The sequence below is a fragment of the Cajanus cajan genome, chromosome 3 (genome assembly GCF_000230855.2).
Source record: "Cajanus cajan strain Asha chromosome 3, NIPB_CcT2T_4, whole genome shotgun sequence".
NCBI classification, from domain to species: domain Eukaryota; kingdom Viridiplantae; phylum Streptophyta; class Magnoliopsida; order Fabales; family Fabaceae; genus Cajanus; species Cajanus cajan.
The window spans coordinates 63,974,817-64,000,410 of NC_138519.1; the positions used below are offsets into that span (position 1 = coordinate 63,974,817).

The window sequence follows — 25,594 nt, forward strand, 5'->3', positions numbered from 1 at the left end:
TGGTGATTTTCTAAATAAAGCCCACATTAACAAAGGGTAATATTTATCACCAATTGTTATTAGAAAGTCTAATGTCCATAACCTTTGCTAGTTTAGTATTTTTCAAGTTTCAAACAAATAAGCCCATATAAGATTTAAAGGACCAATTGTTTTGGGTGGAGTATCTAGTAACGAAGTTACATTCTCAGGTATTGATACCGAAGACAAAAAATTAAAATAATCTTTAGACACCCTGTGGACACCTAATTTCGTCTGGACTTATAAGCTGAGAGATAGACTTCTATTTGTGAAGAAAAGGAGCTCCCAAGCATGGAAACGACAAGATACAATATCAGGAGACTTAAAAGCCCTGTAAAGACTGATTTAGTAGCCTAGAACGGGCTGTTCCCAAAATGGAACGGCCCGTTCCCCAACTAGAACAGACTATTCTCAAGCTGGAATGACCTATTCCTAACTTGGAACGGGTCGTTCTTAAACTGGAACGGCCTGTTCCAAACCACCAAAAAGGCCTAAAAACCTAGTTTGGAATGGGCCGTTCCAACATGGCAATTATGAGTTAAAACTCAACTCTAGAACGGGCCGTTGTGATTTAAGAACGGGCCGTTCCGAATCTGGAATGGGTCATTCTGGCCACTTCTGATGTCTATAAATAGCAGACTCAGGCACTGTTCTCGTGGCCAGAAAAATTCGTTCAAGACTCCTTATAGCTCGAAAATTCTCTCTCTCTCCCTCCTATTATATTTCTTGAAATTTATGAGGCATTTGTGTAGTGTGAAATGTAGCCAAAAAACACCTAATAGATCCCCATGTTTGAAGATTCAGTAAAGCTCGTTTAAGAGGTATTTTAGTAAATTCTCTTCTCTTTTCTCTATTCCCTCATTTTAAATATCGTTATAATAAAAGCAACCATGTAGACATTTTAGGATCAATTATGAAATTTAAATTTCAAGCATGTTAATAACCATTAATAAAGGGGATTAAATATTTAACTTCTTAATTCTTACTATGCTAACTTCATCATAAGGGTACCGATTAAGGGCGTTGTAGGGGTGCTTAATACATTCCCTATATGTAACTAGCCCCCGAACCCAATTCTGGTTATCAAGGCCATTATAGGACTTTTAAAAACCTTTTCTTTTTCCAATGTTTTAAGTAAAATATTGGTGGCGACTCTATGAACCTATTTTCAAAACCATTAATTAGGGATTAGTATAGTCTCCGGACATTCCTTAATTGATGAGATTTTCAAAAGGATGTTTAAATCATAGGTCGCAAGATCAGAAATTTTCGGGTTGCAACACACCCCAATCCAATGATGTTACATTAGACTTTTCAAAGTGAAATATCTTTATCTTTTTTTACTTTTTTTTTGAATTAGTAATTAATTTATCAAGGAATTTTAAAATATTAAATAAATATAATAATACAAAATGAAAAAAGTAAATAATGCAAAACTATCCTTCATATACGCACATATTTTTCATTTATATTATTATATAAAAGGGAGACCTCTTTCAACACCTGCTTTAGTCTCCACCTTCATATGAATTATTTTACCTTTTTTTTTATTTATTATTTTACTCATAAGTCAAAGTCACCTTTTCTCTTTCAATATTATTTTTACCAGAATTTGCAAGTGCTTCCATGGTAAAGGTGAGGTCCTGATTTTGTATGCAACTAAGTGCTTATCTAAGTAGGTCAGACCATCATATGTCTTCATCGCGAGGTGTTTCCATCCTTAGGGAAGTGGTGCCTCGACCATGGCGTCTTTAAAAGGGTGACCTCAACGTTCACTAATGAGACACCCAAGTGGAAATCTAGGGGGAGAGTGACTTTCATCACTAAGTTGGGATTCTCGCGGTGCATGTGTCTTTGAATGACCTACAAGGGTGTATTCCTCAGTTGTGGAGATGGCTATACCATGAGAATTTTTTACGGAAATGGAATTTAAAAAAAAAAATTACCAAAAATGCACCTGTTACACTTTATTTACACATCTAGCACCATTCATTGTTCATATTCAGAATTTGGTTCCCGGGGAACCGAATTCTGAGCTTCAATTTTTTTTTTGTGATCAGAATTCGGTTCCTGGGAAACCGAATTCTGAGTAGTTTTTAATTTTTTTTTGGTTGGTGGAACAGTTTGCGCGAATTTTGGAATTCACACGTAGAATGTTAATTTTGAAAATGGAACTTTGAAGCTCAGAATTCGGTTCCTTGGGAACCAAATTTTGAAAATGAACAGTAAATGGTGCTAGATGTGTAAATAAAGTATAACAGGTTCATTTTTGGTAAAATTTTTTTCAAAAAATTCTACTTCCGTAAAAAATTCGTACCATGATGAGTGCTATTAAACTCTCAACATATGATTTGAAGCTCTTGTATGCAGCGTGTGAGGTCAGCTTTGTAGTATGCATTATCAAACTTGTGCTATTGGCGAAGGGCAATGAATACTTCTTTGTTATGCTTTTCATTTGCTCTAGTAGCTCAACATTGGATGGTGGTGTCGTGGAGGTGGGAGGTTGTCATTCAAGAACAATGTCGCCATTTGCTATGAAGATCCCTATCACATTATGGTTCATCATTCAATTTCGGGTGGAAACCTTGTGTGGTTGGAGGATAGTTTCAATTCAACCCCGCAATGGGCACTAAATGTTCTTATTAGATTTTGCAAGTGTTTCCACAATGAAGATGACGTCCTAGTTGCTCCAATAACCACGAGGGTGACGTCTCGGTTGCTCCAATATCCACAGCGATGGGGAACACTCGCAAAGATACTCCAACACTCAAGTTAAAAGAGAGTTTATATTAAGAATTAGGTTATGTTAGAATGCTACTTGATGCCCCATATATGAGTTGGTTGTATTGCATTATTATAGGAGATGATCTTGTGTGACCGTTATGGGGTATCTCCATGATTGTGAAGATGTTATTTATGTCTTGCTCTTTAATGTGTTTTAGAATATTTAAAGATATGGTGCTGACATTATCGCTTGGTTGTTGCATAAGTTACAATTTCAAGCTTGTTGAGATAATGCTTGGTTGTGAGGTTGGCTTAGTTGTTTGAGTTGATAAAGGTCGACTTGAAAAATCCAAGTTAGGTGGTACAAATATTTTTTCGTCTCAATTTTGTTATTTTTTAAAAAATAATTGCTCACTTAACTACATACTACATGATTTTTTTTTATATTTTTGATTAATTTAAAAAATAGAGAGATAAGGAGCGCCTTTTTTTTCTCTGGTGTTATATAAAAAACCTAAAATAATAATAGAATGAATACTTATTTAAAATATTTAAAGTAATAATATCTTAGTAGACCGGAAACATTTCATGTTTTTATATAATAGTTATATAAACAGTTACATTTATTTTAATATATATGTATATATATATATATATATTTTTTTTTTTCCCCTTCTATTTTATCTTCTATCCAATATATTGTTATAAGAGAGTTATTGTATAATTGAATGTATAAAAAAACAAAAAAGAAACGAAAGTAATTATTTAAAATGGTATATTCTATTTATTAATCGTTATATATATATATATATATATATATATATATATATGATTTAATTTAATGAAACACATAATTTAAGATAACAGAATAATAAAACATGTTATAGAAAACCCAAATAATATTTAAGAAAAATGCATTAACATAATTCGTAGTCAAACAATATTGTTGTACTTTATACCTTAGTTGGATTTTAATTTTTATGGAATGAAAAAACAAATCTAAAAGAAAAACTAGAAAATTGAAGATGTAACAAATTTGACCGAAAAAAAAAGAGAGTCTATTTTATGAGAAGGGCAAAACCGAAATTACATTGCTCTAAAAACGTAAATTGTTAAAATAATTTATTTACTCTTTTCTTATGGGAATAATAAGTGATAAATAAGGAAACCCAATAAGGAAGCTCCCGGCGAGGATCGAACTCGCGACCTTTCGCTTACGAAGCGAACGCACTACCACTATGCTACGGAAGCCACCGCTGCTTTTTTGCAGTCAGAGGAAACTTTAGAAAGTTATATTACGACAACGAAGTAGAGTCGAAGTCAAAACCCTACGAAAACCACGTTCAGTGTTCAGCTGCCAGAGCACTAGCGGTGAGGAAAATGTGCGGAATTGCGTTGATCGTCTCAGGCATTCGTGTTGACACCTCATCTTTGCCCTTCGATTCAACAAGCCCAACTCGCGTAACCGAGAAAGTAAGCGTAATCGGTAATTCTTACTCTTCAAAATGACCGAAACTCTAAACCAAGCTCATAACAATTCGTGCCGTTTCCTTTCATCTGCGACAGTTATCGTTCTCTTTAGATGACCTGAAAGCAGCTCTGCGGAGAAGGGGTCCCGATAGCGTGTGCGCCAAGAAACTTCTTCTGCAATTAGGGCAAAGCCGAATCTCGTCCTTCACAGAACAAGACGATGACGTGTCTTGTTGCGAATGCGACAACATCCAAACCGCGAAACTTCATTTCTTCGGTGCAACTCTGCAGCTCCGGGGGACTATTCCGCTCGTTCAGCCACTGGTGGATGCGTCTCGAAATGTTCTCGTGTATAACGGTATTCTGTTTGTTTCACGTGTTGCATTTTAAAGCATTGTTGTGGAATTATGGTGTTTCTAGGTATTGATTTCCGTTGTGCTCTTTAGGTGAGATTTTTGGGGGACTTCACCTCGCTAGTGATTGCAACGATACTGAGTTTCTCATGAGGACTCTAGGGGAGTGTTGCTCATGTGGTTCTTGTGCAACTGGTTGCTGTGTTAAATGTGGGAAAAGTTCCGTTGTGGATGTTCTTTCTGCGATTAAAGGACCCTGGGCTATCATCTATTGGCAGGTAACACCGAGTGGTAAGTTTCTGTGTGTTTGAATCTTTTGCTGTCTGGAGCCTCTTTGAATACAAGCTTAAAAGAGTTTTTGAGTGTTTCTCTGCTGGAAAGAGCTCTTTATTTTCAATAAAAAGTTATCAAAAGCTCTTCTAAGTCTATATCCAAATTGGCTCATGGTTTTCGTGGATGCAGTGTCAGAGGTGGTGTTTTGTTTGTCTTTTGTAGGATAGTTCGAGGACTCTTTGGTTTGGGCGAGATGCATTTGGTAGGCGGAGCCTCCTTGTTCACTGGCCTACGGAAGACGATTCGACCTTTATGCTTTCTTCTGTGTCACCTGTTTCACCGGTTCAGCAGGCCTCTGGTATGTAATGCATGAAACAACTATGGTTACCTTGCTCGCATGGTTCAATTTTTCTGTGCACTAGAGTGATCCGAAGAGAATCTATTGCCATTTAGTTAACTATTGACTGTTATTGTAATTTAGTGCTGGGGGAATGTACCGTACAGTGTAAATTATGCACTCAGTATGGTCTCTTGGTTGATGTAGATGGATATGTTGTTATGAAAGGTGCACAAACAAGGGTGTGACTGATTTTAGGAGATTTTGTGATTTTGTATTTAATGCTGCTGCTGCTTGGATGACTCTTGCTTCTTGTTTTTTCAATATTGTACATACGGGTGTTAAATGGGTTGGAAATGGCGGTAAAGAGGAAAACCATAATCTTATAGTAAGAAAATAAAAATAATGTGGCAGAGGTGCTCCCTGTCAAGAAGAGCCCAGAGATCACTATCCTATCTCCACGTAATTTTCTGCCTTTGCTCTCCTTCCTTTCCCCCCCTCCCTTAATCCCAATCCACCTTTGCATATCTCCAGAATCTTTTCCTCCTCTTATGGGCTGCTATATGTTGATTTTGTTACATTATCATCAACAGCCACCTTTTGGCATATCATCTTTGACAACATTCTCTTGCTGCCCTTTATGGTCTTTATACTCGCATATATCCTTTTATAATCTTTTAATATTGATGGCCTATCAGAATATAAGCTCATCATTTGAATTCAAGCTATCAATCTTTGCAGTTGGAAATTTAGTTAAGCTATACCATTTTTGGGGGGGTTAAGCCTGACACCTATTTGATAACTTTGGAACTTCATTGGGTTTTTTTATTGAGAATTATGAAACAAGGGGTGAAAAGGCTATAAGAAATGTTAAATATCACTTCTTTAAATGTTTTTCTTCCCCCTCATTCTCACTTGCCTTTAATTGTCAAGGACCAACTCTGCTTAAAGCTTAAGCTGTTAGATTAGGTTCATGAATGATTTTATTTCTCTAATGTCAAATTACAGTGTTTTTGCTCCCCTGTATATTTTAATTATTTGGCTTTTCTTGTTAGTTACATAGTTGTAAACCTGGACTAGTGGAGGAATGAATATGGGGGCTAGGTAGGTCATCTGTTTGACTGCTGGTCTGGCTAAAAATTCCAGCTTTAAAAGAAAAAGGGGAAAAAGTCACAAAAAACTGAATGTCCTGGTTTAATTGTAAAAGATACCCTTTGTTTTCCTGATTTAACACATTTATGTGAGTTTTAACTGTAGTTAGTTATGTGAGTTCTTGAATATGTAAATTAAAGTTTGGAACAAATTGTGTGTATGACTTATTAATATTAATTTGCTTCAGATTATGAAGCTCCTAATGGGATAGGATGTCTTAGTTACTGGGAAGAGCTACCATGTGGAATATATAGTGTGCATGTGGATGCTTCAAATTCAAGTGGATATCTGGTAGGTGAAGTCAAGATACATGAATATACAAACTCAATGTTAAATGAACTTATCAAATGGGAGAGAATTTCTGTTGAACCAAGCTCCAAAGACCTACAGATATTCTGTCATAAGTTATCTAGGGAGCAACGAGCTATGCATCTGGCTTCTTCAGAGGCACTTCCAAATGAAACAGGTGATTAATGTATAACAGTGCCAGAATGCTCCATTTAGTTATTCAATTCTTTAATTGCTGTTCTCATACATTGTAGTTCCTTACTTCCTTTAGCATTGTTTGCCAACACTGTTCTAGCTTTCAAATCTTACAAGGCTTTGACTCATCTTTGTCTTCATTATGTAGGCTCAATTCAACCTGCAATTCCAATGCCAGCTTATATTTTGCTTAATGCTTTAAAGGAGTCTGTGTTAAGGCGTACATCATTGTATACTATTTATCAGGTATGCAACTTAATTGGAACTGGCTACAAGTTTTGTATTCATATGTCACTGGTAATATGTATATTCTATTATTTTTTTTGAAAATTTAGGATTATTTCCTATTCTTTCCTAGTTATGTGACATGTCTTTTTCAACATTGGGTATTTTTTTAATATATATTTTTATTCCTTTTAAACATTGTTACTCAAGTTTAATCTTAATTTGATTTAAATTTTAAATTTGAATATTGAGACATTATATCAAATTGGAATTCTTTCTTTTTATAGATCAATTGAACTTTACAATTATTGTAATCTTACTCAATCTAATTTGAATTTGATTTATAAAATTTGGCTTCAAATGATTTATTTTTATAATTTCCCCCTCAATTTTAAAAGTGTTCTCATTTTAATTTATTCCTATCTAATAAGATCAAATATTCATTATTAATATACCATTCTCTTTAATTTATTTTTTATTTATAAGGTTTCATTAAATTAAAATACCCGTGCAACACACGGGAAACTTGATAGTGTTATTTATATTCGTAATTTTGTATGACTCATGTTAAGACTCTTTGGATTCAATTGCATAGGCTGTGATACCTGGTATCATGAAAGAGAAATTTGTTCCTGTGGCAATTCTTTTCTCCGGTGGTCTGGACTCTATGATACTTGCAGCATTATTGGATAAATGCCTGGATCCCAGCTGTGAGTGGTTTGAAATTAACTTAATTTACCTGCTCCTGTGCTAATTATATGGTGCAATCTTAATGAGTTCCTTGTTTGGTTTTGAGATGCATAAAGTAGGAGAACTAGACACTAGTTGACTTGAGACATGTTTTAATTTGGGAACCATTAGTTAAGCTGAGTTTTTAATCTTTTTTTTTTTTAATTGACAGATGAAATCGATCTACTTAATGTAAGTTTTGATGGTCAGTTAGCTCCTGATAGAAAATCCGCCAAGGCAGGGTTGAACGAACTAAGAAGAGTTGCGCCTTCCAGAAAGTATGCAATCCATTGTTTTTCTTTCTTCTTTCTTGTTCCTTGAATTATTTATTATTTATTTTTGATTAAATGTACAAATTGACTTTTTAAAAAAAAAAACTTTTTAAATGTTAAATTGTGGTCTAGTTAGTCTGTTTTGCAAGTACATATTGAGTAATATTAATTATTAAATTTAGGCTGTATGATGTTGAATTTACTGATTTTATTTGGGATGATTATTTTGAAAAAGAGAGAAAATCTTTCACATATTATTAGATCAAGTGTGTGTTTGAATGTGTATTGATAGAATTGGTTTTAAATCAATGTGATTTTGTAGAGTTTTTTATGATTAAAATTGATTTTAAAATAATTTGATTTTTGTTTGGTTAATAGATATTAGAAGTGATTTTTTAAGAAAATATTGTTTGGATATTTTGAATCAAAATTAATTGAGTGTGTAATTAATAAATTGGCTTTTAATGTCCTTGCATTTTTTTTTTCTATCATGATGATTAGCTATATATATACATATATGCCCGCGTACACACACATATATTGACAAATTAAGAAGAATAGGCATGCAGTAAATTTTTTCACTGCATGTTAATTATTAAATTAAAAAATATGTATAATATTTTAACTTTTGAAATAGAATTCATAACCCTTATAGAAACATTAAAATTGGTTATGTATGAGATTTTTTAATTTATATGGTCACTATATCAATTTGATGCATATATCTTTTAGTATACACCGAGACTTCAACAGTAAATATATCTTTTAAAAGGTAAAGCTAGTTTGGAACTATTTTGAGATCACCGATGCTTGAGGGTATAAATTGGTGAAAGTACTGTATGAGGGTATATTAGTGAAAATATAACAAGTAAAAGTTCAAAATTGATTTTGAATGAAGCAAAAGCACCTTCCTATTGCTTCAATCGCACCATGATCTTCCTCAATTGAAAGTGATGTTACTTTAGTAACCAAACTTCCAAAATTTGAGTGAAACTAGTTTAACTCCCATGGTTCACCATAATATCACCACCTAACTAAACACACTAAATTTTTCAGCTGGAAACTTTTTCTTGTTAAATTCTAAGAATAATGTCTTTTCCTTTGTTATGGGCATTGAAAAGGGTCTGAAACATCTTTCTAGTGAGATTGATATTGCAATTTGACTGGAAATGACTGCAACCTAATTTCAAATAGAATGATATTCAACCAAATGTTATTGTGGTATCTTGTTCCTGTATCCATACCGGGTACTAGTACTGTACTTGTATCCTTGCTACTTATGTTTTCAAAGACAGTGGCAGGGCTGATGGGTCATTGGTGACAAGAAGGGAGGCAGGAAAACTAAGTGATCGGAGATTTGGAAATAGATGTGTTGGTGGTACGGTGGTAGAACCAGTTCTGATTAAAAATGATGTAGAATGTGTAAAGAGAAAGGGAGAGAACAGAAATGGAAAATATTTTCACCATTTTTGAAAATAGTGAAAACAAGGTGGTAATTTTGTATTTGTCATTGAACACAAATTGAAAATGAAAATAGAAAACAAACCAAAAATCCCCTTAAGCAAGAAAATGAAGAAAATAGGGGACAGTAGACTGAGAATGGAACAGAACAGAAAGTGAGCAAAAATATTGACACTTAATTCAACATCAAATTAAAATGCAAATTAGTACACAGTAATCCTTGAATGAGCAAATTTTAATTTGATTACCAAGTAATTCTTAATTACTGGAACAATCAAATGGCCTAATTTATTAAAGATGTCCTAATAACCCCAAAATACTAAAAGTTCCAGATATACAATAATTTCTATCCTTCCCAATATTATTTCATGTACCTAATAATCCTACCATCCAATTTCTATTCCTCGTTCTCACTCTGATCTCATACTCCATGACTTGGTATCTTGAGTTCATGATGCTTATGGAAAGCTTAATTTGATGTCCGAGATTTATTGCATTAGTTTTTAGTTGCATGTAGGCTTTAGTATATGCTAGGTCTGTTAACTTCAAAACAAACGTGGGTCAATTACATGGATTAATTGGGCTGTATCAAGGAGATTCAAGAGAATTAACAAAGATATTCTTTTCTTGGTTGTGAACATTAAATACATCACTTACATTTCTAACATGCGTTATGATGAGTCTTATTTTTACTTTTGATATATATTGTTTGTCATTCAACTGGATTCTTATGTAGTTATATTTGACTGTTTGTTTAAACTTCTTTTATTTAAGAAATGTTTTTTTAAAATAAAATAAATAGTTTTACGCTTTTTTGATGTATTTGTCCAAATTGTTTATTTTTTTTAAAAGCAGAAAACTGTTTTTTTAAGAAACAAATTCTATCTGCTTCAAATTAATTTTTTAGAAAGCCTCTTTTTTTATAATCATTTTTTTAAGTTTAAACAAATGGGCCTATTGTTGTGAATTGTGATCATCCACCTATTTATTGAATGTGCTTTATGTCAAAATATCTTTTGTAGCATCTATCATGTTCAAGTGAAAGTGCATTGTAATTGCAGGTGGAAACTTGTGGAAATTGATGCTGACTTGTCAGACTTGGTGTTTGAAACTAGACATGTTATGTCACTCATAAATCCTGCCAACACCTACATGGTACTAATTAATCCTCTGGATCTGTAATTTATAATTTTTTATTGTGTCTTGTACAAACATTTCTAGTTTACTTTAAGTAAGTTGATTTGAAACCAACTGCGACTGTCATCCTGTTGAAAGGGCATATGCATATCATCAAAGAAGTCAATAGTGTGTGTTTGTATGCAGGCAATGATTTAGCCATTTAGTTATTTAGGGAAAAATGATTTTGTGAGAACAAAATTATGTGGAAGAGAGAGAGAGAGAGAGAATTGAGGAAAACCGTTAGAGGTTGAGAAGTCAAAATAACAGAAATTTAACTTTGTTAATTTCTAAGGATTTAGATACACAACAAGTTATAAAGACTTCATTAAATATTTTTAAACTGTAAGAACTTCAATTTAAAACTTGGTGAAACTATAGGAATGTATAGATTAATTTGACTAAAAAATATTAGCTGTTATTTAGTAAATTTATCGTAGCAAGAAGAGACAAACAAAGTAACAAACAATGCATACAAGGTTGAAAAGGAATGTAAAAAGGCAAATATATATAAGGTGGGCAATGGTTTCAGCAGATATATCATCTAAAAGTTATTAAAGTCTGTGCCACTGACCACGAGCTGCTTCTGCTTTAGTTCCTTTCTTGCTGAATGGATTCAATTTTTTTTAACATCATTTTAATGTTCCAGACAGGTGAAATGGAAATTTCAGACTGAAAATCCTGTAGTTAAGTTTTTTAACACCTTTAGTGTTTCTAATATGATGATTGGTTTGCTCATATCTTTTCAGGACCTTAATATTGGAATTGCTTTATGGCTTGCTTCTGGTGGTGATGGCTGGGTATCTGATGCAAATATATCTGATAATGATGACAACCATGTAAGGATTAAGTATAAGTCGAATGCAAAGATTCTCCTTGTTGGTTCTGGTGCTGATGAGCAGTGTGCTGGGTATGGGAGACACAGAACAAGTTATAGACGTGGAAGGTACTACTATGATTATGGTAAATTGTGTTTTAGCATTTTTGTTATACTTATGTTTACAACTTACGATGATAATATCATGTTGATTCTATGTTATAATGAATAAAACTTGTTTTTTCCTTTTTAATATTAGCTTGGATCTTATAATATTTGGTTCGAATGTCATTATTTATTTTTACATTTTTGCATTATTCATGGGCAATTTCATTTTAGAAAGTGAAAATTAATGCTAGACGTTTGTCTTTTCAACCGGAAAGAATATAATCCATATACTATACGCTGCTTTAATAAATTTTCCTCAGGTTTAAAGTGTTATTCAGCTCACTTTGTTTTTCAAAATGTTGAATAAACCCCTAATTTTCTTTTCCAAAGAAATCATCTTCATTGTCAAAAAATATTTATCATCAATATAGTTTCTCAATTATTCAAAGTGTCATCAAATTGCTCTTTCTTTGTTAGATTGAGAGAAATAAATGTTATTTAATCCTAATTTAGGGACTATTTTGACAACATTTTGCATGATTGAGGGGCTAAATTGATGACACTTAACATTATTGAAAGACTAAATTGATGACATAATATTTCAAGGACCAGAGAGTAAATAGGTTTCACTTAAATTTTTTTTATCAAACTGATTGATTATTTATTTAGAAGATTTGTCTTTTCTTTTTAATGTGGTAGTTTAATGTACTTCTACTATGAGAAGCAATATTATTGAAATTCTCAGGTTATCTTGTTAACTTAATAATGCTGATTAACTGTAGAATATACGTGCATTATCTTTTAATGCTTTCTGATGGTATAGTATGCCTTGATCAGTTGGCTGGGGCTACATGAGGAAATGAGACTCGACATGCAAAGAATTTGGAGAAGAAATTTAGGGAGAGATGATAGATGTATTTCTGATAATGGGAAGGAGGTAATATTCAAAATTCTATAAAAAAAATGAGAAATGATACATGTACTACAAAAAAGGATGTACAAAAATTTTTATCAATGGAGTCTAGCTCAGTTGGTTGAGCAGGGTGTGTGAGTATTGTGAACTTTCTTGTTATCAAGTTCAATTTCCATGAATAAAAAAAAATACATGTACAACAAATTTTAGTTTTGTACAATGAAGAGAGAAAAATTTGAAATGTAATAAATGACGTGATAGAAAGAGGTAGACACAAAAGGATGATGTACAAATTGTTGTATGTGTATCATTACTCGAAAATTATATGGACCTATCAGTTACTTATTAAGTTCTTTTTCCTTTTTTGTTTTGCTTCTATTTTTCCTTTAGGCTAGATTTCCATTCTTAGATGAGGATGTTATAAGACTTCTGCTCAGTATTCCATTGTGGGAGGTTGCCAACCTTGAACAACCTTGTGGCATTGGTGATAAAAAGATTTTAAGAGAGGTATTGCTATTTCTTTGTTTACTTTGAAGGATGTATTTACTTTTATCGTCTTCAACTGTTATTAAGTTACTGATGTCTGAATTTACAGTAATTGGATCATTTAATGGCCGACTTAGTTGACACTTTTTCAAGATCTTTTTCAATCACTTTGAACTGAATCCAGTGATATGAGTGTTTGGTTACACAAGCAAATATATGCCTTATGAATAAGTGCTGTTGCCTGAACTAAATCCATATTCCGTACATGGGAAAATTAAAAGCTTCTGGTCTAGGTTTGACTGGAAATGTGTTTTCCCTTAATATGTTTGACACCAATGGGTTGTATTTGACACCTCCCCCCCAACAAAATAAAAGAAAGAAAAAAAAAATATGCACACTCGAGAATATTAACCTCCAGTTGGTCATAAGTAATTCTGTTTATATTTAGTAGATAATGTACTAATTTGTTCTTGTTAAGGATAACTCCACGAGTTTGATGTTCTGTCTAAAAAAGCCAATTTTTCAGAGACACTTTATTTTACCAAATTAATCCCTTTCCTGTTTGAATTTTGAAGACTGAAAAAAGAAGAAAGGATTCCTAAACTTGAATCTTAATGTGTTTCTTGAAGGTTGCTGAATTGCTTGGTTTATATGAAGCAGCAGTTCTACCAAAACGAGCAATCCAGGTGTGCATCTCTGAAACTTTACACTTGAATTTTACTTGATGTAAAATGTACAGTTGAGTTCTATAACTATGCAAAACCATTAAAGCACTCAACGCTCAGCAAAATAGTTTCTTCAGAAAAACATAAAAGAAACATAACAATTTTTCTTACAAACCGTTTCTGAAGAAACTAGTGTGCAAGGAAAAAATAGTCAGAGGATGCAACTTCACTAGATCAGGCAATGACTACTATATTTATATAAGTTGCACGTATGTGTGTAGCTTGGTTAATTACCACTCTTTTGCATATTGATTGATGTGTCTTTCGATGATATTTTCATTGTTGTAGTTTGGTTCAAGAATTGCAAGGGAATCAAATCGGAAGAATTTTGGAAGCAATCGAGCAGCAAATCAGGCGTCTGCTGGCAGTGTAAGGATTTATGGGAAATCCAATATTTGTTGATTCGTTTTGGTTTTGTCTCGTGGTACACTTCTTTTTCTAACCCAGATCAACAATAGAGGTTGTTGTTTGAAACTGCGTGCCTATATATACGATTAAGAAATTGGATTGCATCGTGGTACTTCTTGACATATGATGCTAGGTGGTAACCCTAGAGGTCTCCTTAACGCCAAAACTTCTGCGCGCTTGACCTCAAACGTGCTTATCGATCACTTTTGATCTAGTCTTGACTGGACGTGATTGTGAAATTAATTGTATGAAACAAGGTTGTGATGTTTTTTTTTATGAACAACAATGTAATTATAATTTTTTTAAATTAAATTACCGATTATTCTTTTGAAGTTTCAGATATAGCATATTGCTAAATAAATGTATATGGAATTATAGCTCAAGTGATATGAAAGAAATTGAACATTATTTGAATTTGTTTAGCACGTAATATTCAAATATTCAATAACTTAAGATTGTATTTTAAGTTTAGCAAATAGTTTATAATGAGCTGGAAGCAGAGCAACTTCAAACCGCAGATTTTAGAATGTGTAGAAGTCACTTTGAGACCTTCACTGAATGAAATAAAATTAAGGACAATTAATATACAATTAAAATTATTTTAATTAATGATCTTGATTGTTTAAATTAAAAATTTGTATTGAAGAAAAACCAAATTTCATATCGATCAATAATAAGGTTAAAATATAGTATATAAGTTATAAGGAATGAGATAAGAGTGTTCTCAAATTCCATTTTCATGTGTTAAAATGATACTTGACCAACATAAATATGTTTTATAAATGCAGATTAGTCTTTCATCGTTAGTTTTGAGACACTATATCAATTATGTCTACAGAAAAAAAAATACAATATGAAAAATAATATGCCCTTCAAGATGGGTTTTATAGGAATGAGCAAGAGATAAACTCGCGTTTTAAACAATTGCCGAATTGCGTCATTTTACAAAATTTTGAGATGTTTGGAACATTAGATTGGATTTCTTAAAGAACTGATCAAAATCTGTATAAATCGGTAAATAAAAATCTCGGTAACTTGGAACAGTTAATTAGAATAGATTGGGTTTAATAAAGAACCGATCATAATCTGTATAAACTGGTAAATAAAAAAATCTCATACTGGCACTCGTAGGTGTTATGAGCAGGGTTTTCTAAATAAATTCACGCAAAATGAGAGAAGGGCTGGTGAGTACCTTAAAAAGTTTCCTTGTAAAGCTATGGCACAGCTGGTTTCTTACTGAGTGGGAAAAGCTTCTTAATTAATGATCGTATATTGAAACAGCTCAATATCTACATTTTTTTTATACTTTATATGGAAATAATCCCAATTAAATTTGCACTAAATATGATTTTATTTTTAGTTTCTATAAATAAGGAAGTTTTGATTTTAGTAGTTATGTACTATCCGTATCACGACAAGACATCGACCAAAACAAAGGCCCACTATTTGAACGGATCACAACCGACCTCGGGTCCAGGACCTAGATAAATCCTAATTCATACTAAGGTACGTGCACTACATATACGAGATCCATACACCCACAAAGACTAACTTTAGCATCGGAGTCTCTTTGGCATGTACCACCCCCACTTCGGAACAGCCGACGTACCCAGCGAAGGAGGCTCACCAATCTTGCCCAGCAGATCGTCCTTCACGACCGATCTCCGGTAAGAATATTTGGCGCCCACCGTGGGGCCGATCAAGACATCTCTTATCGGCCACGCTTATGATTTTCACCCGAAGCCATAGTAGACGAGTAACAAACGAACAAGATAACGCAACAAGAATGGAAGGAGAGGCGACATTGAAACGGCTGATCGAATAAGTCGATCAAATGCGACAACAACATACTGCTGACCTGGAGAACATGCGCGCTCGCCACGAAGCCGACCTAGTGGTGCTACGAGCTGAGAACGAGCGCATCCACGCTCAGCTTCCTCAGCGCCCCCAGATCAGCCCCCTCAACCGAGCAATCAAAACGAGGAAGAATGGAACTCGATTTCCCAGCCACCGACTGCACCCCGGGCTACGACCCATAGGTCTACCGCACATCGGTCACATGTACCGATGTATCGATCCGACCATGAAGTCAGCAACGCACAGGCCCAAGCTCCAAGACACAGGGTGAGCATTCGCCGTCACCCTTTTGTTGACGGCATCATGGAGACGCCTCTCCCTTTTGGATGGAAGCCCCTCAACATCGACTGCTATGATGGCACCACCGACCCAGACGAGCACGTCGATCTGTACGTCACGCAGGTGAACTTATACACTAATGACGATGCTATTATGTGTAGGGTTTTTCTGACCTTGCTTAAGGGATCGACACTTGCCTGGTATACTCAATTGCTAGTGGGATCAGTCGACAGCTTCGACACTCTGGTGAGGCGATTCATGGCGCAGTATGCAACAAGTCAACTGCATCACATCACGTCCACCACCTTGGCCAGCCTCAGACAGGGCGATGACGAACCACTGAGGAAGTTCATGGAGCACTTTGTCGGCATCTCCGTCAAAATCCGCAACCTGAACCCCGAGGTCGCCTTACACGCCATGCTCATGGCACTCAAGCCAGGACCTTTCGTTGACAGCCTTTATCGACGACCTCCCCCGGACATGGATGAACTCCGTGCCCGAGCTGCCGGGTACATCCAGATGGAAGAACACACCACATTCCGTGACCAAGTTTGTGGAAAACCACAGGGGAAGCAAGACCATGGCCACAAAGATAAGGTGAGAGTCACCAACGACAACCAATTCAAGAAGGCTACACCGAACAAAGGCGGGAAGTACGACTTCTACACCCCCTTGAATGCACCCCGCGTACACATACTAGAGGAGACTAGTAATACCGACCTGATTACTCTGCCACCACCAGGGCACAACCCTAGTAGCGCGAACAAATCCAAGCATTATCTGTATCACATAAACTATGGTCACACGACCGAGGAATGCAGCACGCTTAGGGACCGCATCGATGATGGAACTAGGTGAGGAGATTGATGTTCCTTCACTTGATTCCATGCAAGGACCGAATGCTTCTTGAGGTTAATTCCTTGGATGAAGCTTGAATCTCCATGAAAGAAGCTTCCATGGAAGAGAAGCCATGAGAAGTGGTTCGGTTACTTCTAGTTAGGGTAGAAGCTTGAGGAACCTAGGTTAAGGTTTGAAAAACCTTGGTGAAACCTTAAAGAGAAGGTTTTCTCTTCGGTTTTGGTAAGACTCTTGAAAGAGAAATCTGAAGTTTATTTCTCATAAATGTCAAAAGTGAGTACAAGTGTAGGAAAATCAAATATATAGGGTAAGGTAGCTTGTAGGAGAAGCTAACCTTAACCATGGTTCACTAGGAACCATGGTAGGGTTATCTTAAACTCCCACGGTTTAGCTAGCTTCTAGGAGAAGCTAACCTTGACCATGGTTCACTTAGGAACCATGGTAAGGTAAGCTAACCTTGCTTGAGTTTAGAAGCTTGCAAGACAAGCTTCAAACTCAAGAAGGAATGCTTGAGAAATTCGGCCAAGGAGAAGGAATCAAGCTAGGCGGCCCATGGTTCAAAATGCTCCTTGAATTGATTTGAAAATCTTTGATTTGGTTTAGTTAGGTTCATCATTTGATGATGAAACCTAGCTAAATCAAATCTATGAAAAATTAGGAGCAAAATGAGTCCAATATGTAAAATTTTGCCTAGGCCCAACTCAGGCCCAATTTCTAAGCACACCCTCAAGCATTGCTAAATGTCACCCCCTTTTCCCTACTGAAAAAATACAAAATGAAAGTATCAACTAGGGAGGTTAAATGGAGCTAAACTCTCCAAGTAGCCTACCTTAAAAACAATATACAATCACTAGGAAAAAACAAGTAAAGTGCCTCACAAATACAAAAGCAAAATAACCTATACAAAATACTATGCATAAACTGTACAATATAAACAAATAGAACTAAGGCCTTCTCTTCATGATAGAGCATTCCAAGTGAAGATTACCTTGGGCCTGACAAGACCATTAGTCTTCTCAATATCCAGCTCTTCCTGTATCCTCCTAGCCATAGCTCTGGTCACTGGGCCCTTGGCCCATGGTCTATCAATCGAGGAACTCGTCCAAGGAGGGCACCTTGGACAATACGTCCAACGACAACAATGTCACAGAGGAGACTACCATGGACGAGGACGAGGACGAGGACGGGGCTCTGGCACTCGCACTGATCAACCCTCCAGGTCTCAACAAAACATCGGCGGGGCAGTGCAGGCCGAGGTAGGTCATGATACAGGAACGACTCCCTTGCATGGAGTCATCAATACAATTTCAGGTGGCTTCGCAGGGGGAGGCTCCAGTAGCTCGGCGCGCAAAAGACACTTATGGAGCATTAACAGCATCCACATTGACACCTCGGCCCCGCACCGCAACACACCACCCATCACCTTCACGGATGATGACTACACTGGCATTTGCCCAAACCAAGACGACCCCATGGTCATCGCGGTGGAGGTAGCTAACTGGGAGGTCCACAAGACGTTGATTGACCAAGGAAGCTCAGCCAACGTCCTGTATTGGCCAACATTCCTAAGGTTGGACGTCCCCCATTCCCTGATCCAACCTCATACAGAGCCCCTAGTTGGTTTTGTAGGTGAACGAGTCCACACCTGGGGATACATCGACCTGCTAACAACCTTCGGGACCCCTCCCGACTCAAGGAAGATCATGGTCAGATACCTCCTCGTTGAGGCCAACACGTCATATAACATTATCATCGGTAGGCCGACGTTGAAACAACTTGGAGCTGTGGTATCTACCCCGCACTTGACGATGAAATTCCCAAGGAGCAACGACAAGATAATCTCAGTTAGGGAAAATAAAAAAATAGCTCGGCAATGCTATGCCGAGAGCCTAAAGGCCTCACCTTTAGAGAAGCACTATCGAAGTGACCCCCCTACAGTAGCTCACATAACCCAAGCTGACGTCACTGACCTAGATTCAAGGACGGAATCCCATGACAACCAACCGAGTCCAATTGACGAGCTTGCTGATCTGCAAATCGGAAAACTCCCTGGCCAGTGCACCAAGATAAGCTAACATTTGAGCATGGAGTTGGGGCAACAACTTGTAGCTGAAATCTTCAAAAAAACCCGACCTCTTTGCATGGTACAGCGCCGACATGCTAGGTATAGACCCTAACCTTATCTGTCACAGGTTGGCGATCCATAAAGAAGCCAAACCAGTGGCTCAGAGAAAACGCAAAGTCGGTGGGGAAAGACGAGAAGCCATCGTGGCTGAAAAGCAAAAATTGTTGAGAGAAGGCTTTATCCGAGAAGTCAGATACACTACTTGGCTAGCCAACGTAGTACTCGTCAAGAAACACTCGGGCAAGTGGCGCATGTGTGTCGATTACACTGACCTGAAAAAGGCATGCCCAAAAGATGCGTACCCTCTGCCGAGCATAGACAGGCTGGTCGACGGGGCCTCCAGCCACGCCCTTCTCAACTTCCTAGACGCATACTCGGGGTACAACCAGATTATGATGTATCCACCGGATGAAGAAAACACCACCTTCATCACCGATCAAGCCAACTTCTGCTACCGCGTGATGCCTTTCGACCTTAAGAACGCGGTAGCCACTTACCAAAAATTGATGGATAAAGTCTTCTAGCGCCAAATCAGGAGAAATATGGAGGTGTACGTAGACGACATGGTCATCAAAACACCGTCAACCGAGGCTCACGCCATCGACTTGGCCGAGGTGTTCAACCAAATTCGGAAGCACAACATGTGCCTAAACTCGGAAAAGTGCATTTTCGGTGTCCAGGGAGGTAAATTTCTTGGCTTTATGATCACCAACAGGGGAATCAAAGCCAACCCGGAGAAATGAAACACCATATACAGATGCAAAGCCCCCAGACCGTCAAAGACGTCCAACACTTGGCAAGAAGGTTAGTCTCTCTTTCTCGTTTCATCCCTAGGTTGGCGGAGAAAATAGGGCCCATCTTCACCTTATTATGCAAGCTGAAGAATTTTGAGTGGACTGACCAATGTGAAGAAGCTTTTAAGAGCTTCAAAACTTTCCTCGCCACCCTACCAGTCCTACAAAGGCCAGATCATCAATCCGACCTCCTCTTGTACTTGGTGGTGGCTGAAAATGCAATCAACGTCGTGGTGGTGCAAGAGTGCAACAAGAACCAAACCCCTATATACTACATTAGCCGAGTTCTTCAAGACATAGAGAAAAGATACCAAACGATTGAGAAGTTGGCCTTAGCGTTGGTCACCTCGGGCCGACGCCTCCAGCCCTATTTTCAAAGCCACCAAATCATCGTCAAAACAGACTACCCAATCAAACAAATACTGAGGAAGCTAGAACTCGTAAGGCGCATGATCGCGTGGTCCGTAGAGCTATCCGAGTTTGAAATCTGATATGAAAGTTGAGGCCCCTTGAAGGTTCAATGCCTAGCAGATTTTGTGGCCGAACTCACCCCAACCTCGGTAGAAGAAAAGCAGGTATGGACTCTACATGTTGATGGATCTTCCAACACTAAAGGTGGTGGTACAGGTATTATTTTGGAAGGACCCAACAATGTCACCATAGAGCAATCTCTTAAATTTGGATTCAGAGTCACTAATAACCAAGCAGAGTACGAAGCATTACTAGCAAGGCTGAGGTTGGCTCACGACCTCAGAGCGCAAAGGGTGAGTTGCAACAGTGACTCAAAAATCATGGTAGAATAGCTCAGTGGGTCCTACCAGACCAAAGACAACCTACTGCAAAGGTACTACCACGCAGTGTCCCAATAGACCTCATCCTTTGAGGAATTCACCATACAACACGTACCCCGAGAACAAAATGTCAGGGCTGATCTCCTGTCCAAGCTCGACAGCACGAAGCGCCCTGGACAACATCGGACCATCATCCAAGAGACTCTCAATTCTCCCAGCCTAGATGACAAAGTCGTCAACACCAATGTTACTGAAGACCAGGGGTGGATGACAGGTATATGGCGCTACTTGAAGGAGGGGACTCTACCTGAAGACAAAAATGAAGCTCGGAAGATGAGGGTGAGGTCATCCAAATTTTTTATCATCGGGGACGAGCTATTCAAGCACGACATCTTGACTCCCCTGTTGAAATGCCTAACAAAGTCCCAAGCCACCCACGTCATCGAGGAGATCCACTGAGAAATATGCGGTATGCACTCTAGGGCACGCTCGATGGCGATCAGGGTGCTCCGAGTTGGATACTACTGGCCCACAATGAAGTCAGACTGCCAAGATTACGTGCAAAGATGCAAAGAATGTCAGCAGTTCGGCAACACACATCGGCAACCACTCGAAGTCCTCCACAAAATGATGTCCCCGTGTCCCTTCGCCTAGTGGGGAATGGACATCCTTGGACCATTTCCCCCTGCGAAAGGTCAAATCAAATTCCTCCTTATAGCAGTCGACTACTTCACCAAGTGGATTGAGGCCTGCCCACTTGCAAAAATCACTACCGAGAACGTGTAGAAGTTCACCTGGAAGAACATCATTTGTAGGTTCGGTATCCCACATTCCCTCATCACCGATAATGGTAGGTAGTTCATCACACAGAGCTTCGAAAACTTCCTTCGAGAACTCGGTATCAAGCACCTCCCCACCTCAGTGGAACATCCCCAGACCAACGGCCAAGCTGAAGCTGCAAACAAGGTCATTCTTCGGGAACTCAAAAAATGACTAAGAAGTGCCAAGGGATAGTGGGTTGATGAGCTTCCCAGCATTCTCTTGGCATATCATTGCACCCCCCAGTCCACGACTCAAGAAGCTCCATACAGGCTAACCTACGGGGCCGATGCCATGATCCTAGTAGAGGTCGGCGAGACGTCTCATCGGCATCACACCTTTGAAGCTGAGCAAAACATTCAAGAAACAACGGCCAACCTCGACCTAATAGACGAACTCAAAGAGGAGGCTTGAATTCATGAAGAAGGCTACAAACTTCGAGCCTCTAGAAGATACAACACACGAGTCCGACCTCGCTCTTTTCGGGTAGGCGACCTGGTATGGAGTCTACAAGTCGAAGTAAGAAGAGACCCATCAGAAGGGAAACTCGCACCTAATTGGGATGAACCGTTCAGATTCATAGAAGACTTAGAAAACAAAGCATACCGACTAGAAGAGATCGACAGCAAGACCATCCCGCGAACTTGGAATGCCACTCATCTCAAGTTCTATTTTAGCTGAATTGTATAAATGGGATGTGCACTCTTTTCCCTACTCAGTCTTTTGTCCCAAAAAATAGAAAAATGGGTTTTGGCTGAGAGGGTTTTTAATGAGGCACACCCACAGCATCAATAAAAGCAACTTACTTTTATTCATATTTCTTTAATTTAGCACTGTCTTGGTACGATTTACATTAAGCCAAGGTCAAGTTTGAACCTTGGCTCGATTTACATTAAGCCAAGGTCGAATTCGAATCTTAGCATGATTTATATTAAGCCAAGGTCGAATTCGAACCTTGGCACGATTTATATTAAGCCAAGGTCGAATTCGAACCTTGGTACGATTTATATTAAGTCAAGGTCAAATTCGAACCTTGGCACGATTTATATTAAGCCAAGGTGGTACAGTTTATATTAAGCCAAGGTCGAATTTGAACCTTGACACGATTTACATTAAGCCAAGGTTGAATTCGAACCTTGGCACGATTTATATTAAGCCAAGGTCAAATTCGAACCCTGACACGATTTATATTAAGCCAAGGTCGAATTCAAACTTTGGCATGATTTATATTAAGCCAAGGTCAAATTCGAACCTTGGCACGATTCATTTTAAATCAAGGTCACATTCAGAACTTTGCGCAAATTATATTAAGGGTCGAGTTTGAACCTTAGAAAAGCAAAAAAGGTCAAGTTTGAACCTTCACAGGCCTAGTTTGAGCCTTAAAATGAAAACTAAAAGTCAAGTTTTGAACCTCAAGGGCCAAACATGAGCCTTAAAACACAAAATAGAGGCCAAGTATGAACCTCAAAGACCAAGTTCGGACCTCATAAACAAGTCAAAATTGAGCCAAAAGCCGAGGTTGATTCTTAGCATACAATCCAAGGCCAAAGTTTCAACCTTGAAGGAACATCGGTTCGAGTCAAAGAGCGCAGAATCAAGATCAAAGCAATTAGCACCAAATTGATGCAAACGAAGGAGAAATGCAAATATATAAAACGGAGAGTTCATACATAAAAACTGTAAACTAAATTAATTACAGGGAAACAAGAAGAAAAGGCCTAAGAGGCCGCATTATCACTTGTACTCTCAGACAAGTCATCTTCGTTCACCAGCTGCCCACCCCGCACATCCTTTTCTATGTGCATAGTAGAGAAGTCGATCCCTGGCGCAAGCAACTTAGCCTGACGCACTGCCTTGGCAAAGCCCCACCGATGCTCAACCTCAACGGTGCGCTCGGTCTCAAGAAGCTTATCCTCCAAAGTCTTCTTCGAGGTGGTCAGCGCATCAATATCAGTCCTCAAGGCCCCGATCTCCTCCTCCCTACCAGCTAGGAGCACCTCGTTGTATAGACGCTTCTCCGCAGCCTCCCCTAACTCAGCCTTCAAGGCCCGGTTCTCCTCATCCAAGGACAGGGCCCGGCTTTGTGCGATCTCCGCATCAGCCTTGCAGACCTTAGCAACCTCTTGCAGGCTACCAACTTCGGTGGTGTACGCCTCATTGGCCTCCAGGGCAATCTCCAAAGACTTCTGAGTCTTCGAAAGATCTCTCCTCAAAGCTTGGAGCTTAGCTTCGCTCTTCTTCGCCTTCTTCAGCTCGCCCTGAAGCCTCGACCACTTGTGCCTCCAGTGTTCCACTATAGCAATGGACCTCTGCATAAAGACCTCCACAGAGTCTAAGCCTTCCACCAGGCCAAATTTCTCTATCATCGCCCTGTCAACGACGAAGGTCGGGTCCTCTTTAAAAAACTCCCCAGTGGTTATGCTCGAGCTCCACAGCGACATCACATCCGGGGATACACTTATGTGATCCAGCCTTGACATCGGACGTTTGACATCGTAGCGTTGCATGATGCACCTCGGTCTCGGAGCACCTAGGGGAGTGGGCGTAGTGGCGGAAGGAGCCGGTCCCGGCATCGCCAAACGGGGGCCTTCTCCGCAAACCTCGGCAGAGGAAGGCATCGGACCCACCTGCAACAAAATCAACATAAATCCCTAAGTTACAAGCACAAGAGTAACACAAGAAGGACAATACTAAGGAAGAGTGAGGCAAGAACCTGTCCCCTCGGAGTAGCCTCCACCACAGGCTCTCTCTGAGAAGTCTCAGCCCGAGGACTCTCGGTCAAATCAATGGGGGTGGCATCAATAGCTTTAGACGTCACCTCCTCAGCAGCAGGGGCACCTGAAGCCTCACCGACCTCTTGCCTTGCTCTCTTCCTCTTACAGCGAGTCTCCAACGGGGCAACCTCCTCGCCAGGCACCTCTTCGCCAGGCTCGGGTACCTCGAGCTCCTACGTGTTGAATTTGGCCTTTAACTCACGCCATTTACTCTTCCCCATCAGACTTGCACACATAAAGCAGCACAACACATTAGAACACTACAAGAAACAACAACAAAAAAAAGAGAAGGGACAAAGGGAAAAACAAAAATGAAGTACTCACTCTCTAAACCCCTTTGTTTATCAGTCAAATTGGCAAGGGACAGGACGAGTTTGCTGTCCAGTGGGCATGGAAGCTCGACCAATTTGACGATGTCTTCCTTGTCCAAATCTGACAATTAAAGACAACTCGACCCATTGAACTTGACTGGGCTTCGTTGCCAAAAGAAAGGGAACCTCAGTTCCACTTCACTATGGAAAACCACCTCCTCCCTCGGATCGACAACCGTAGGACAGATCCAGAAAAACTCTTTTTTAAAATTTTTATACGATGGGAGTAAAGTTGGAATAACCCCCCAGCCTTACTCCCACTCAAAGACAGCCAACCTAGGGGAGGTTCACCCAACTTCAGTTGGTAGAAATGCAAGAAGACAGGCAGAGACACACCCATTCCTAGGGCTGAGCACAAAACTTGAAATGCCCTTAAGAAACCCCAACTATTAGGGTGCAACTAACAAGGAGCCACATTGACGAACTAGAGGAAGGCACACTCAAACTCGATGAATGGCAAGCAAACACCGAGGTCCCTAAAGAAGAACTCGTACATATAAAAAAAGGGGTATTAGGGGTACCCGCCATGTAAACACGCTCGTTGGGCTGGCAAGGCTCCACCCGGACAAGCTTGGAAATCTTTGAACTACAAATTTTGAGGGATTTCCACATGGCGTTGACATCCAAGAATGCCCTGAAGTGACTCTCAAACTCTCCGACATTCCCCATGAACCATTCGTATCCTAGGACGGAGATAAGGGCATGGAAATCCTTAGGGTTGTTCCCACCCCTTTTCTTTTCAGGAGCAACCGTTTCGACGGCCGCCGCCTTGCTGCGCACCTTGCCCTTACCTTTG

General features: G+C 38.6%; 2 protein-coding genes and 1 non-coding gene across 5 annotated transcripts; 2 read left to right on the forward strand and 1 right to left on the reverse strand.

The window, feature by feature from the left end:
• Nucleotides 1-3,921: 3,921 nt before the first annotated feature.
• TRNAT-CGU (transfer RNA threonine (anticodon CGU)) lies at nucleotides 3,922-3,993 on the reverse strand. The gene has a single exon. It is a non-coding gene; the product is annotated as a tRNA-Thr (tRNA).
• Nucleotides 3,994-4,054: 61 nt separating this feature from the next.
• Nucleotides 4,055-14,468, forward strand: LOC109796313 (Asparagine synthase family protein). 3 transcript variants are annotated; one of them, XM_083071061.1, is made up of 14 exons: nucleotides 4,055-4,215; nucleotides 4,309-4,570; nucleotides 4,659-4,843; nucleotides 5,061-5,196; nucleotides 6,515-6,793; nucleotides 6,959-7,056; nucleotides 7,631-7,745; nucleotides 7,937-8,042; nucleotides 10,559-10,652; nucleotides 11,423-11,619; nucleotides 12,436-12,535; nucleotides 12,902-13,018; nucleotides 13,627-13,683; nucleotides 14,011-14,468. In XM_083071061.1, the coding sequence occupies exons 1-14, from the start codon at nucleotides 4,123-4,125 to the stop codon at nucleotides 14,122-14,124; spliced, it is 1,953 nt and encodes a 650-aa protein (XP_082927187.1). In that variant the 5' UTR covers nucleotides 4,055-4,122; the 3' UTR covers nucleotides 14,125-14,468. The 3 variants fall into 3 exon arrangements, 2 of the variants coding, with proteins under 2 accessions (XP_082927187.1, XP_082927188.1); XR_014432568.1 differs by lacking the exon at nucleotides 14,011-14,468 and having other exon boundaries at nucleotides 12,907-13,018; XM_083071062.1 differs by lacking the exons at nucleotides 12,902-13,018; nucleotides 13,627-13,683; nucleotides 14,011-14,468 and having other exon boundaries at nucleotides 12,422-12,535.
• Nucleotides 14,469-16,197: 1,729 nt separating this feature from the next.
• On the forward strand, nucleotides 16,198-17,124 carry LOC145956394 (uncharacterized). The gene has a single exon (XM_083071987.1). The coding sequence runs from the start codon at nucleotides 16,198-16,200 to the stop codon at nucleotides 17,122-17,124; it is 927 nt and encodes a 308-aa protein (XP_082928113.1).
• Nucleotides 17,125-25,594: the final 8,470 nt, after the last annotated feature.

Excerpts from the sequence above, each read along its gene's own strand:
- LOC145956394 (XM_083071987.1), top strand. The coding sequence starts at position 16,198 with ATGTATCGATCCGACCATGAAGTCAGCAACGCACAGGCCCAAGCTCCA.
- LOC109796313 (XM_083071061.1), top strand. The coding sequence starts at position 4,123 with ATGTGCGGAATTGCGTTGATCGTCTCAGGCATTCGTGTTGACACCTCA. Across the intron at positions 4,844-5,060 it reads GGGCTATCATCTATTGGCAG|GATAGTTCGAGGACTCTTTG; the intron begins GTAACACCGAGT and ends TGTCTTTTGTAG. Across the intron at positions 6,794-6,958 it reads GGCACTTCCAAATGAAACAG|GCTCAATTCAACCTGCAATT; the intron begins GTGATTAATGTA and ends TTCATTATGTAG.